General features: G+C 42.4%; 1 protein-coding gene across 11 annotated transcripts in view; it reads right to left on the bottom strand.

Annotated features, from left to right (window-relative positions):
* LOC309693308 (SPRY domain-containing SOCS box protein 4-like) overlaps nucleotides 1-13,246 on the bottom strand; it is an 81,961-nt gene that overhangs the window by 27,561 nt on the left and 41,154 nt on the right. For all 11 annotated transcript variants that reach the window (XM_082512401.1, XM_082512403.1, XM_082512408.1 and 8 more), the window contains one exon: nucleotides 10,547-11,505. In XM_082512401.1, the coding sequence (XP_082368527.1) occupies nucleotides 10,547-11,279 (733 nt within the window). In that variant the 5' untranslated portion in view covers nucleotides 11,280-11,505. The remainder of the gene's footprint in view (nucleotides 1-10,546; nucleotides 11,506-13,246) is intronic.

Genomic DNA, 13,246 nt, shown 5'->3' on the forward strand with positions numbered 1-13,246 from the left:
GCAAAGCACTTAAAACACGACAGGTCACACGGCCACAAATGCCGCACTTTCTATGGTGTTTCGCTGGAGTTACAGTAGAAAAAATATGTTTGGGCGGGCAGGCAAAAATGTTATCACCCGAGATCTCTGATGCCACGAAATGAAAGAACACATCCGCTGTGGCGCTCGGATGGAGGGCAGACAGGGCATCAGCAAAAACACTCTGAAAGAATTACCTTGTATTGACTCAATGCACAGTGAAATCAAGCTGAGCAAGTGCATCATTATATTACAGTCATTCAACTTTTATTAAAAAAACTGAACAAAACTTTAAAAAAACAACTTAAAGAAAACATGATGTAAATTTTACGAGTGTGAAAGCATCTAATCAACCGGTGACCTGCGTTAGTCGAGAGCTGCTCGATGCTTCGTATCAACTGTGTATATTTGTTTTGTTGTGTATTTATTTTGAAAGAGAACAGTCATTTCTGCCACTGCGAAGTTTATACACGACAGGCATGCGCTGCTGGTCTCCAAGGTTACCATCGAGCACAACAGTTGTTGGATTTCATTGTGAAATCGACACTAATTGTAGACATTAGCAAATGGTAGTCTTGTGTGTACAATGTTTGAAAGCTCAGTGAGCTCAGAAAAAGCACAAAACAAATGAAGAATGCAGACCAGCTGCGCACTGAGTCATACACATGCTTTTAAATACGTGTGCTGATACACCTAACTGACGCAAGCAAAAGTACTGAAGTGCATTATTGCAGCTGGGTTTCTTTTGACTTACAACATCAGTGCTGCTCTAAGAGATGCTGGTGATTTAACACATTAACTCATAATGAGTGGAAAATAAAAACCTGGCACGAGCTTTAATGTTTTATCATCTTTATGAAAGCAAAACAGCAGCATGAGAGTTGTTAGAGTACTCTATGTAAGTAAGCATGTTATGGATCAGTCACACTACACGCTGTTGCCTGAGTGGTGACACATGTTGTTCAGGGGAATACTGCAATGGCTACCTGCACTTTATAGTGGTGCAAAAAAAAAAAAAAATGGTTGGCCTCTTTAAAGCAGGTCTTAGTTGATAAGCATAATATTTTGTGTAGCTGCAACATACACTTAGGGTCTCCCATAAGTCTCTAAATTAAGAGGCAAACACTATGGTTGGTTGGTTGAGTAAATACAATAAAAGTGCCGTTGTTTGGCTCGAACAGCTAATGATAACTGGTAGAAAAGTAAAGGTTAGGACAGCCTATTGGCTAGCTAGAGCTAGGATAGTTGTGATGCTTATGAGTTTATGCAAGATAAGATAAGATGATTCACCTCTGAAAACGACAAATCGAATCACAATGGTAAATTAACAGTTTAGAGTTCAGTAATATGGCCTCATGTTACAGTCAGTTTTCTGCAGTAACTTGATTTCATACGTGTCCTGTATACACAAAACTAGCTTTATGAAATCGTGGAGAGGAATTGAGAAAACTAATTTCCCCAGCCTCAGTTTTGTGGCCGTTTAACCCTGGCATAACAAGGTTTCTAATGAGCTTGTTCCCTAACGAGCTTGTACATGAGAAAAACGAACTTCCAATGCGACCTGGGAGTATCTCAATTTAATGTAACAGTTAAAATAGGTGTGTAATTCTTTCCGAATCAGGTGGTGGGCAGGAGGGAAATCTGATTATGGACCTGCTGTTTTTATAAACAGTGTTAGGGAGACCAGATTGCCACGGTACATCTGTTTTCTGTAAGTGCTTATTTACGTTTCCATGAGTGACCTGGCTTTTTAAGTGGATGCACGCTGAATCCCTGACAGGGAAATTATGAAAACATGAGTAATGTCACAAGCTAGTCAAAGAAAAATGAGAGTGAGGCAACTTTAAGGACTGCACTCCACCCATAACAGCTCCAGTGAAGCTGCTAGGTGGCAAACAAAAGAGGATTGCACATGTGTGAACGTGGCAAACTGCAAGAGTGTGAATGAGGAAATTGCTTAAAGACCAAGTGAGAGCTGCCAACTTTCCATGATTAGAAACATTAAGAGGAGGTATTCCAAGGGCATAAAAATTAATCCATTACATCACGTCTCTGCTGTTTTAAAGGCCAGGATTCCTGAACACTAATGCAAACCCCTTGACCAAAGTCATGACATCGCTCTGACAAGATGTGCAAACAGGACACATCTGAAGTTTTGTCATCTAAACAGTGCAGCTTGCTTTTAACAGGAACAGGTGGACGTAGTCCATGGACAGACTTTAGCTCCTCTTCGTATGTCACAAGGGAAACCGCAGAGCAGAAACATCCAGATCAACAAGAGAGATGGCGGCGTTCGGACTATCAGTGCCTTCAGGTACCTTTAACTCGGCTAATAGCTTGGAGCGCAACAGCAGTTGTTCTGCAGTGCCGCAAAAAATAAGTCGAGGAAATGAACTGATAAACAGTTGAATAAGCTGAGGGAGTTTCATTCATCGGGGAGGAAAATGCCGAAAAGACACCGAGAGAGGGCCGAGAGACATTTAAATAGAACTGAATCCCTGAGAGCGCACAAAAGGAATCCAGCCTGTCAGTAAATTGGTAATGTCAGGAGGCCAAATTGAAGTGTTGATTAGCGGCTGTGCCTACAGCTTCCTGAACAAAGAATGAAGGAGACGAAGATTGTGGAGGATTATCTTGCTCTCATTCATTACTGCTCTCCTTCGTTACAAAGCCGGGGAGTGATTGGATCGCCCTGTTAATAACATCGGACCTGTGGGCCTCACTGTGTGTGCGTTTGTGTGTGTTGGTGGCAGATTTAATAAATGAAAACAATGCTGTTCTGAGTCATCAGAGCCTGAACACTATCAAAATCATTCCTCTGGTTTATTTTATTTATTTATTTTCTATTAAAGTGGAAAGATTACACACGCACCCAAATAGTTTTGTGCATTTACCTACAAGTAAAGGCAACAGTCTAAGGTAATATTCTTCTTCTATGTCACCCAAACAAGGCTCCAGTGTCTGGGAAAAGTGTGGCTCACAGTCATAGTTTTGTCTGTGGCAGCGTTAAACATGGGATTTATGGGTTTGTAAAAGGCAACTGCTGAGCTTTCAAAACTAATTTTGGCTTCTAAGCTTCTCATGCTTGCATAAATTTGTCTGGTGGCTGGTGCTGCGCTGCATAAGAGGCTGCAAAGCAAAACTGATTCACCTAAAGCCCTTTCCCTGGCTTAAAAGACTTTTAAAAGTTAATTGACGAGGACTTGTGTCTTTCTACAGTTCTATCCCCTTTCCATTAAAGGATGGCATCTTACTGTATGTTGGCTCCATGTCCGAATGAGCGCCCGGGTCGCCTTCTTATAAGAACTCGAAAGGCCGTCATGTAGCTTCACCAAGTCTGAACATGTACAAAATAACAAAGCTGTCTCTCTGGGGTTGTTCGTGTGGGCCGTGCACACCTGCTTTTAGTGACCATGCACACCGTGGCTCTCTCCATCATTGTTTCGGGTATGTCTGGATGAAGATGTAAGAACCGTTAAGTTAAAAGTGACCCCCTGTGTGAATGACAAAATGCCATCACTTAATGAAGCCTGCAGCGTTCTGTATCCCATGCCGGGGAAAAAAAGCCTTACGAAACACACACAAAAGCTCAGCACGGGACAGACGGGGAAATGGATCAGTCCTGACAGAGAGGCAGGATAAATGGGGAGATAATCAGGTGTGAAATCACAGTGATTTCTTTCTGCAGTAATTCAGTCTGTCTCTCATCTTCTCTCAGCATGAGGGCCATTTCTGTTTTACACAAAAACCAACACAACTGATAGCAGAACTTTTAACACGCATACTGGTGGTACAGTGGGGAAATGTTAATGCGCCGGCTCCCTTGGCTATGTCACTATTCACAGATTCACAGGGAAGCATTCAGCATTTGAGACTTTTTTTCTCCTCGCTGTAGACTACTTCAGACTGTGTTTGCCATTAGTTAGCTATAGGAAAGCTATAATTGTGCTTTTAAAGTTGCAAAATGCCACCAATGTTGTGGACAAGGTGAAAAGTACACATGTAACACTTCATCCTGTGTTGAATTTAAAATACCTCTTTGCCCGTTATTGACCTTTTTCTCCGGCACTAAGTTACACAAAATTAATGTCAAGCAGCTCTTACATTAGTAAGAGCAGGTGTGCACGGCTCTGGTCTTGGGGGTGTAGATCGATATGAGCCCATTAATGTGATGGAATCAATGAAAGAGAAAAGAAATAAACAGAAAGGAGGAAAAAAAGCAGCCGAAGAAAGAAAGTGGGAACAGAAAACAGTCAGGAGACACATACTTGCTGCAGACACGCAGCACAGTTCAGCAGACACGCAGTCATACGAGTCTGAAACCATCTAAAAAAAAACAACTCGAGTTAATCTGGTTTTACAAGTAGGCAATTAATTTGCAGTGCAGCTGATCTGCTTAAATAGTCCACTTATTTTGAGAAGTTTAGAAGCTGAACCAGGTCATCGCTGTAACTGAAACACTGATGCTGGACTTGGGATTCTCAATTAAAGTTGTATAATCGACTCGGGCAAAGGCACCACTCGACAGCAGTTGAGCTGTTAGCCACGGTAAGGTCATTAGCTATTTTAAGTCGACAAGCTTAAGCCTGGAAAAGGTTACCCCAGTTTCTCTCTAAAGCTCTTTGAATGAAGCTGCATAAAAGCCAGCCAGTGATTATTGCTGTGAGATCATAGATTATTGCATTTTTAGGCCCAGGAACAGCTCTTGAGATAAGCTAAGTACACTGATAAACAGCTGTACACTGATTATTTTAACTAAATATTTTAAATATTCACACTGATTAAGATTAAAAATCTAAAATCTCGTTATATGCATTAGATTGTGTTTGAGTATGTCGAAAACACTGATTCATATTCCAGCACTTGTCCTTTTACTAATCAGACCGACGTTTGCCCTGGAGCTCTTCATTAGCACCCGGTTTCAGCGCTGCTCCATGATTCCCACATCATCTATCAGTTTATGTGACCAGAACCGACACCAGTGGCTCGACATGACTTTCAATTTGGCCCTCGTTCGCTCTGCACACCTCCCGTCTTCTTCATCTCTAATAGCGCTCCTTCCCTTCTTTGCCTTTTATCAGCCTGTCTCTGTCAGTCCTCATTCTAGCTGCCAATCTGTGATTATTCCCACATTTCAGAGCTGCCTCCATCGCACTTTCCATGCACTTGTTTTTAGCTATATTTATCTGTTCAGTTCTCTCTATTCTGTTCTCTTTTTCTCCTTCCTCACTATTGTTGCTTTTTAGTTCCTCTTTTTTCTTAAAGCTTTGACACTAGAGAGCATAATAAAATCACCATCCTCACTTTTTAGGCTCTGTTTAGTTCATGTTCTCTGTTTGCCTTTTATCTCTCGCATGTCGCTGGTTTCCCCTCCGCTCCTCTCCAATTCTTTACTTTGTCTATCTCTGTTTTATTTTTTTATGTTTTCTATGCCTCTTTCTTCTCTTCTTCACTGCTCATCTCTGCTGTTAAATATTTGATTGTGAGCACACTGAGATGACACCACCGTTCCCCGCTGCAGCCGAGGGTGTTTAGATCTCAAAGCAGAGGATGGAAAAAGAAACATGAGGCACTTTCAAACCTCCATTTGAGCTTTTTCTGTGTCATTTAATCTTGTTTTGCAGTGTCAGAGCGACCAATCAGAGGTGTTCTTAATATTATATATCAAGAAAGGCAGAGTCCCAGAACATATCAGAGGCATTCGGCCACCGAGGACATTTAATTTAGGCAGAACAGTTGTTGACGTAGCTTCTTCTGAGACAATTTGCACAAGCTATTAAGCTACTGCGTAGGCACTACAAATTAGCCACGAAAAAAAATTGCACATTTGGCAGAGCAGGTGCAAAAACAAAGTGCTCTCTCAATTATGGATGATCAAAATATTTGGAAGAAATTCAAAATCAGTGTCGGGTTGTTTAAAGAAAAGCACAAAGTATAACTTTTCTTCTTTCCCCCCCCCTCCCCACTTTGTGTGGGCTTCAAAGAAGCTGCTTATAGCTAAATGTGCAAAGGAGCAAACACTTCGGGGGAAACGAACGAACAAGACAGAGAAAAACAAACCAGTGATGCATGCAAATGTGACAGTAAAAAGCACAGGGAGACATATCAGGGAACCATAAAGAGCAGGATGCAAGCCTAAGGCTGGCAGCCAAGTTAAGCTAAATCACCAACCCAGTGACCCACATATCACAGCCAGCAGTTGGTGCGAAACTCCACGCACTAGCTCAGGAAGCTGAGTCACTGCTCCTAACATGAAAGCTAATGGTTCAGATACTGGCATCCCGTTCATCCATCCTGGAGTGAAATTGACATGCAAAAACTAAATAATAAGGAAATTAACGAGCGCTAAAGTACCCAAATTAAAAATGCTGGGTTTAATTTTATATGGTGTGGTTTTATGACACCCACCTTTAAATTTCCCACATGCCACAATGCTTGAATTCACAGTGATCTTTAAAACTACTTCAATAGAAAGTAGTCACTTCCTTGAGGACGAGTTGCTTTTCTGTTTTCAAAAATAAACATTTCTGTCCTTTTACCAACACACAATTTTAAAAAACCCTCACCGTATTTTAGCGCCTGCAGAAATCTGAGACGAGAACGCCTCAAAACCGCAGCAGATCTAAGAAATCCAAATGTGCATGGCTTAATATCACAAAGGAGGGCAACGGAGTTTGTGCCGACTTTGTTTTGATCTGATAAACCAGCACTTGAACAAAAACTGCAATCATTACTATAAAAGCTCTGGAAAGGTTAAATACTTTCTACTAAAGAGTGAATTCCTGATCATTTATGAACCTGAAAAAACCAGACATCATTTAAAGCATTCCTACTGACAGACAGTGCGCTTTCTGGGGATCTTAGGGTGCCATGATCTTCATGTAAACAACCCAGACACAACTAAGACCGCTGTGTGAAGTTCTAGTGAGTAGGTGGCTGCAGCTGGTTTAGGTCTGACCTGGAGTGTGTAAGCTCATGTGATGCAGACTAAACAGTAGGAGAGAGGGAGGGAGGTCAGGGTGTCAGCTCTCAGCTGGCTTACAGGAAAAAGAAACCGGGTCACTTCACGTCGACAGATCTGCTGGAATGTGAATAATCCTGAATAAGCCGGCAGTTGTGATTTTGACTGTGAAGTACAAATTAATGGCAGAGAAAACCCTGTGGTAGTGCCTGTGTCTGTGAAGTGCTGCAAAAAGAAAAATTCAGCATTTAAATATTTTAAGATTCATTTTTCATCATTTTTAATGTGTTTTTTGTGGCCTTTTGTGGTTTGTATTGCAATACCAACAACACCAGCTTTTTCAGCTCAGAGAGCTGATCAGCTGTGCGCCTGTCACACATCCCTTACTGTGCAAACCCTTCTCTCTCGCTGCCTTTGTGCTCTGCTTCCACCCTTCTCCTGATAAAACTTCAGTATGCTCGCTGCGACTTGCAGATGTTATCCTGCTTTTACCAATTCTCTCAGCTGTAACCGTCTCTCTTGGGTTTTCTTCCATTCCGTCACTCTCTCTCCCACCTTATCTGCTTTTTCCCCCCCAACCTTTTCAACTGTTTTCCCCTTTGCTTCCCTCCCAGCCCATGATGCAACAATGACTGGTCGGCTTAATTGTCTGTATGGATAAATCATATGACAGCTGTTGGACGGGGGAACTATTCAGCCACGTGAGAAAACCACGCAGACATTGGCTTCACCGGCAGGAAAGAAATTCTGGACAAGTAACTGTAGTGAAAACCATCCCCTGAAATTGCATTTATAAGCTGATAACAGCAATATGTGCCCAGAAACTGCATTTAATTATTCAGAGAAAAAAAGGAATTATACTCTGGGTGGTTTGTAAATTAGCTGTTAAACTGCCAGATTTTGCAGCGGCATTCTGCATAATATGCACTGGAGTACAAAGACAGGAGAGAAAATGGCACATATCAGGGCTAAAGGTCCCATTTTAGCTAATCAAAGTGCCACTAATTGGCACAATTATAGACACAGGACAAGAGAAAACTATGAGCGGAAGAAAAAGAACCAAGGAGAAGAAGGAGAGTCCTTTAAGGTTGCAAAGAAATTAGCTGCATATGTAGTTTATGCAACATAGCATCTATTAAGTTAAATATACTCTAACTGGCAAACAGATCAGTTCACATGTTTATGGAGGAAGCCTCTGAAGGAAGAGGGCTCACATGTGCAGGACAATGCAGACTTAAGTTCATATCCATTTCTGGTCACTTTGTGCAATCTTACAAAAACTGCCATGAGCCTGAAGTGCTGCTGGCTTCATCGCTCTCCGGTGTGTCACTGCAGGAATGGGAGTAATGATCTCAGGTGGAGCAAAATGACGATCACAGAGCAACAGGGGCCCGAGCCGGAGTGATGAGAAAGCAAACAGGGTGATGTGAAGACGGCGCACCAACAAATCTCTTTTTAATACCCGGCAATCGCGTTGTTTCTTCCTCCAACAATAATTTACAAACAACCCAACGGTGACTTCTCATAGGTCGGCTCATTAGATACAGTCACTACCGAGCGATTACCGTGAAAAAAAGAAAACAAAAAGGTGAAACAACGTCTGTTCTTCGGCTGACCACACAATCATGGTTTGCTGTGCACACAGACACTCCTTTACTCACAGGCAGACAGCAATTATGACTTCATTCTCTCTACTCGAGTCATCTGCAGGGCAGACGAGCCGATTCAATCCAAAACTGATACTGAAAGAAGCTGCCGCACAGACTGTAATCACAGCCTGCCCTGCATCAAAGAGACCCTGCTTTAGGCTATTTACTTCACCTTTTCACTAAACCCTTGAAATATCACTCACTGCTGTCTTTGTTTGGAATTCAGAGCGACGCCTGGAGCGCTAATAACCCAAAACGACGTCTCAGCAACAAATGAATGGAATCAGAAACCGAATGAATTGTTACGGATTTGGTAGTCCGAGCGGACTTCCCCTACCTTAGGCCTCTCTCAAACACGCTTTTGTTTCCGTGTGTTTGCGCACACATTCACATGAGATTTCATTTACTTTGTTTGGGAAATTCTGAATGCATGGCTGTATAATAAAGACCAATTTAAAGCTGGAATTACGCCTGTTATTTTTTTTTAGAGAAGAAAATGGGCTCTTGGTGTCATGGCGTCCCTGGAGAGCAGAGAAGTTTTGAGAGAGAAAAAAAATTCAAACAGAAATTTGAGATGATTGGGCAAAGAGAAATGAGATGTAACAAACTACAGAGAGCGACGGGTTTTCCTTTGAGCCTTGAGATTGCTGTTGGGGTTACACACAAAAGCACACCCTGTTGTGAAATCAAATAAGACCCACAGGGCTCAGCGAACTAAAAGGGAGGGAGATTATAAGCCTGTTGTCACAACACACCCTTTCCCTTCCTGGCAGGTGTGTGTTCATACGTGTAAGTGTCCGTGATGTGAGTCTAAGTGAGCTTTTAACGTTCAAAGCGTTACTGTTTAGACTGTGACGGGGGAGCCTGTCTCTTCTCTTTTGGCGTGCACATGCAGACAGTGGGAGAGAGTTCAGAGATCAAAGAAAACAATCACAAGCAATCTGTTTACCCAATCAAAACCAAAAAACCTGCAAAAGAGTATTTTAAACTACTCTTTTACTTCATGTGTGCGCCACATGTCTGCTCTGCCACAGCAATTTGAAACACCGTTAGCTCATGATACACTTCTACAGCCGGAAAAAAGCCAAATCACTGAAAAATATAACAAAATCAACCCAACGCATCCATCACTAACATCTGACTGCTTTGTTAAAAAACACCTTCTCTGTCTTTCTGAAATAACGCAAGACTCCTCTCCGGCTTCAAGCATCGCTAACGAAAGCACTTCAATTTAAAAAGAAGAAGAAAAAAAACACTAGAAATTGCACACTCAAACCGCTGAGACACTAATGCTTTCAGTACTGAGTACTGAATAATGAATGTTGCAGAACACGTGGACTCCTTCCAGTGGTACTCAAACTAATTTTCACCCTGTTTGCTGCCAAAGAAAGTGTGTCAGATTTGCAATCTCAGAAGAGTGACACAACAAACTGAAATTCTTACAACACCATGAAGGTATTACGACACCGCCACATTAGTTTAGTTCAGTGGTTTCCTTTTTTTTTTTAATATCAGGCATTTTTTGTAGGTAGGTCATCTAAGGCAGCGGTCCCCAACCCCTGGGCCTCGGACCGGTACCGGTCCGTGAGTCGTTTGGTACCGGGCCGCGAGAGTTGAGCGTTATTTTGTTATCGTTTTGATCGTTAACTCAGTTTTCCTGGGTCTTTTCACGTGTGTTATGAATAAATCTTCTTTTTTCCGTACCGGTACTAGTTTTATTTTGTTGCATTTATCCGCGACACCTTAAAGGCCGGTCCGTGAAAATATTGTCGGGCATAAACCGGTCCATGGCGCAAAAAAGGTTGGGGACCGCTGATCTAAGGAATGTGAATATGAACTCTGAGTAGTCTCCACTACTACTATTACTGCTGGATTATGTTCATAATGTGTAAATAGTCACCAAAAAGCGGTTACTTACGATCCAGGCCGTTGATGTACTTCATGGATATCTCACAATGTCCCCACACGGCACTGACGATGGGATACAGTTTCTTTCCTTTCAGTCCTCTAAATGCCACTCCTAGATACTGTCCATCCACCATAAAACTTAAGGTCCCTTCGTCCATGTCCAGTATCACTAGCAGAGAGTCCGGAAGGGTGAACGACTCCTCCGGCTCCAGGAAACAAGGGTAAGAGGGCAGTGAGCTGTGCGCCCTGTTCTTACTGTCGTGGTAGAGCCTATTACGTCCCAGATCCCAGCCCCAGGACTCGCAGTCTGACCCCACTAACGCTGTGTAGCCAACAGAATGTAAAGGAGCTTCGGAGGTTGCTACTCCGACCACAGCGTGGGTGCCTCGCTGCCGGACAGGCCAGTTGATCTTCCATACATGGAGTCCCCTCGTGTATCCAACCCGCCCCCGGATGCAGTCCGTGCTCTGAGCGACAGGGTGGCGATGAAAAGTTAACTTGTCGTCCTCTTTGATGAAGATGTTAAGCGACCGGTCATCGGCGTTCCACGCGTGACGGAGTTGAGTCTCCAGTCCAGCGCACGGCATGTCCAGTAGGAGATCCAGCCTGGGAGGTTTGAAGAAATCCGGGCCCCTTAGCTCAGGGTGCTGCCGACGATGAGTCAGGGGTCGGTAGGATGGGGAGCCACCGCTTTCCCCGCGACCATCTACTGATTTAATGCTGCCAGAGATCTTTTGGCCCATGGCTGCGGTGCAATGACTGACAGAAGGAAGAGGAAGGAAGAGGGGAAGGAGTCGCCGCTGCAGGTGGGTTCTTGCACGGAGCCTGACGTTACCTCATCAATGCAGTGAAGCTGAGGAGTGTGTTTCTAACTGGAGAGTGGTAAAGGGAGATGAAGGTGTACGAGAGACCTGTGTGATCTGGTTTCATGCCACAGATTTCTTCAGAAACACAGAGTCGCTGTCACTCCTGTTGAGAGAAGCACAAGAGGAAAAACACGTAAATAAAAACAGAGATAGCAGATATCAAAAAAAGAAAGAAAATGTAGAGGAGCTGAAAGAGAAGCACAGTGATGGCAACGGGTGTCAAAACTTATTGTTTCACAGATTTTGTGTGGCTTTGATTTCAGAGAAATACACAATGAACAGGACAATTACTGGCACAAATACCCATGTATTTCCTCTGACTCATCATGCATCCTACCAAGAAAGTCATGCGCCTGTGCCAGCACAGGTATGTTACTTTGCAAACATTGCCCAGTTGTGCAACATAGCCCAGATTTGAACCTACCACACTCTCATTTTGTTAATGCAAATTTAATGGGTATTGCCTGAGTTTGCAAAAATATCAACAGCAGGCAAACGGAACGCACAAGGTAATAATTTATCTCCAATCCTCTGTGTGACGGAGTTGAAAACTTCAGCTAGTCTGCATGCCGAGGCGTTTGGTAAAATATGATGAAACATGGCTCTAGTTCTGTCTTTGACGCTCGTGTGTGTGACACGTAAAACAAGAGCGAGCTGTAACCACAGTTAATACTTTCATTTTTAGGAAACAGTTTTCGTTTTCATTGGTAAAAATCAGTTTCCACTGTAGACGCTTTAAGTTTTAGTTTAGTTTTTAGTTAGTTTCTTGTTATTTCACTTCCACTTTGGGAATCCAAAGCATTAATTTCTCTCACTCTGGTCACCTCATTATAACATTCCTGTGATATTTCTATTTGATTTACGCACATCTAAATAAATTGGAACTTGGACATCTAAATAGACAAAATATTAACTTATTTATTTTAGTAATTATTTTTTAAAGTTGTTGCAGTAAACAAATTGAAACCCTTATTTCAGGCTGCGAAGCTGCTACAAAGACACGATTTCTCGTTGTCACACGCACACAGGCAGGTTCGGTGCACTTCAACCAACGTAATGATCTCTTCCTGGAACGACAGCTTCAGCTTCCTGTTCACAGGAAAACAGCCACACTTCATGCAAACAGGGAAGTGAATCACACAGCTCCCTGCATGTCTGCTGCTTGTATTTACCTCATCCTGAATAAGCCACAAAGTGACTGTCTGTGTGTGTGTGTGTTAAATTTACTGACGCTTCTTCTGGTAAGAGTGTCTCACACTTCAATATGAGTGATTCACACCTTATTTACCTGTCAACACTGCACTGTGTTACAAAAAAATGCGAAAGCACAAAAGGCAGCTACCGAAGATCTAACCTCGTTCTGCTATTGACAATACAAACTGCTATTTACAGTTTACATGAGAAGCTGCTCTGCTACTGTATCAAAATTTCTAAATAGGGTCTATTGTCTCATTTTTTTATTCAAACTAGTTACTTAAGCCGAAAAAAAAATAACATTGAGTTAAAAAATATTGCAATAAAGTACATTTTTACAAAAGCTTCTCAAACTCTGTTTTTTTTTTGTACTGTAGATTAAGATTGGGGACTGAATGGCAAAATAAAGGTTAACAATAGCAAAAAAAGTAAGGTATAACTAAAAACAATGGTGAAAAACTCATAGTCTGTGGACAGGGCTTACCCTCAGCCATCACAGCTGAAATGCCTCACCCCAACCCTAATTCAAACCTTTTAACTCCACACAGGATCAGTTCAAATGTCGTCGTCATTTTCCCCCAAAGTCCTCACACCCGAGCCCTAAAGCTGGTCCTTGCTGGTCCGTGCTGTGGAATAAAGATATTCCACAG

This window comes from Aulonocara stuartgranti, assembly GCF_965226115.1.
Source record: "Aulonocara stuartgranti genome assembly, chromosome: 18".
Classification (NCBI taxonomy): Eukaryota; Metazoa; Chordata; class Actinopteri; order Cichliformes; family Cichlidae; genus Aulonocara; species Aulonocara stuartgranti.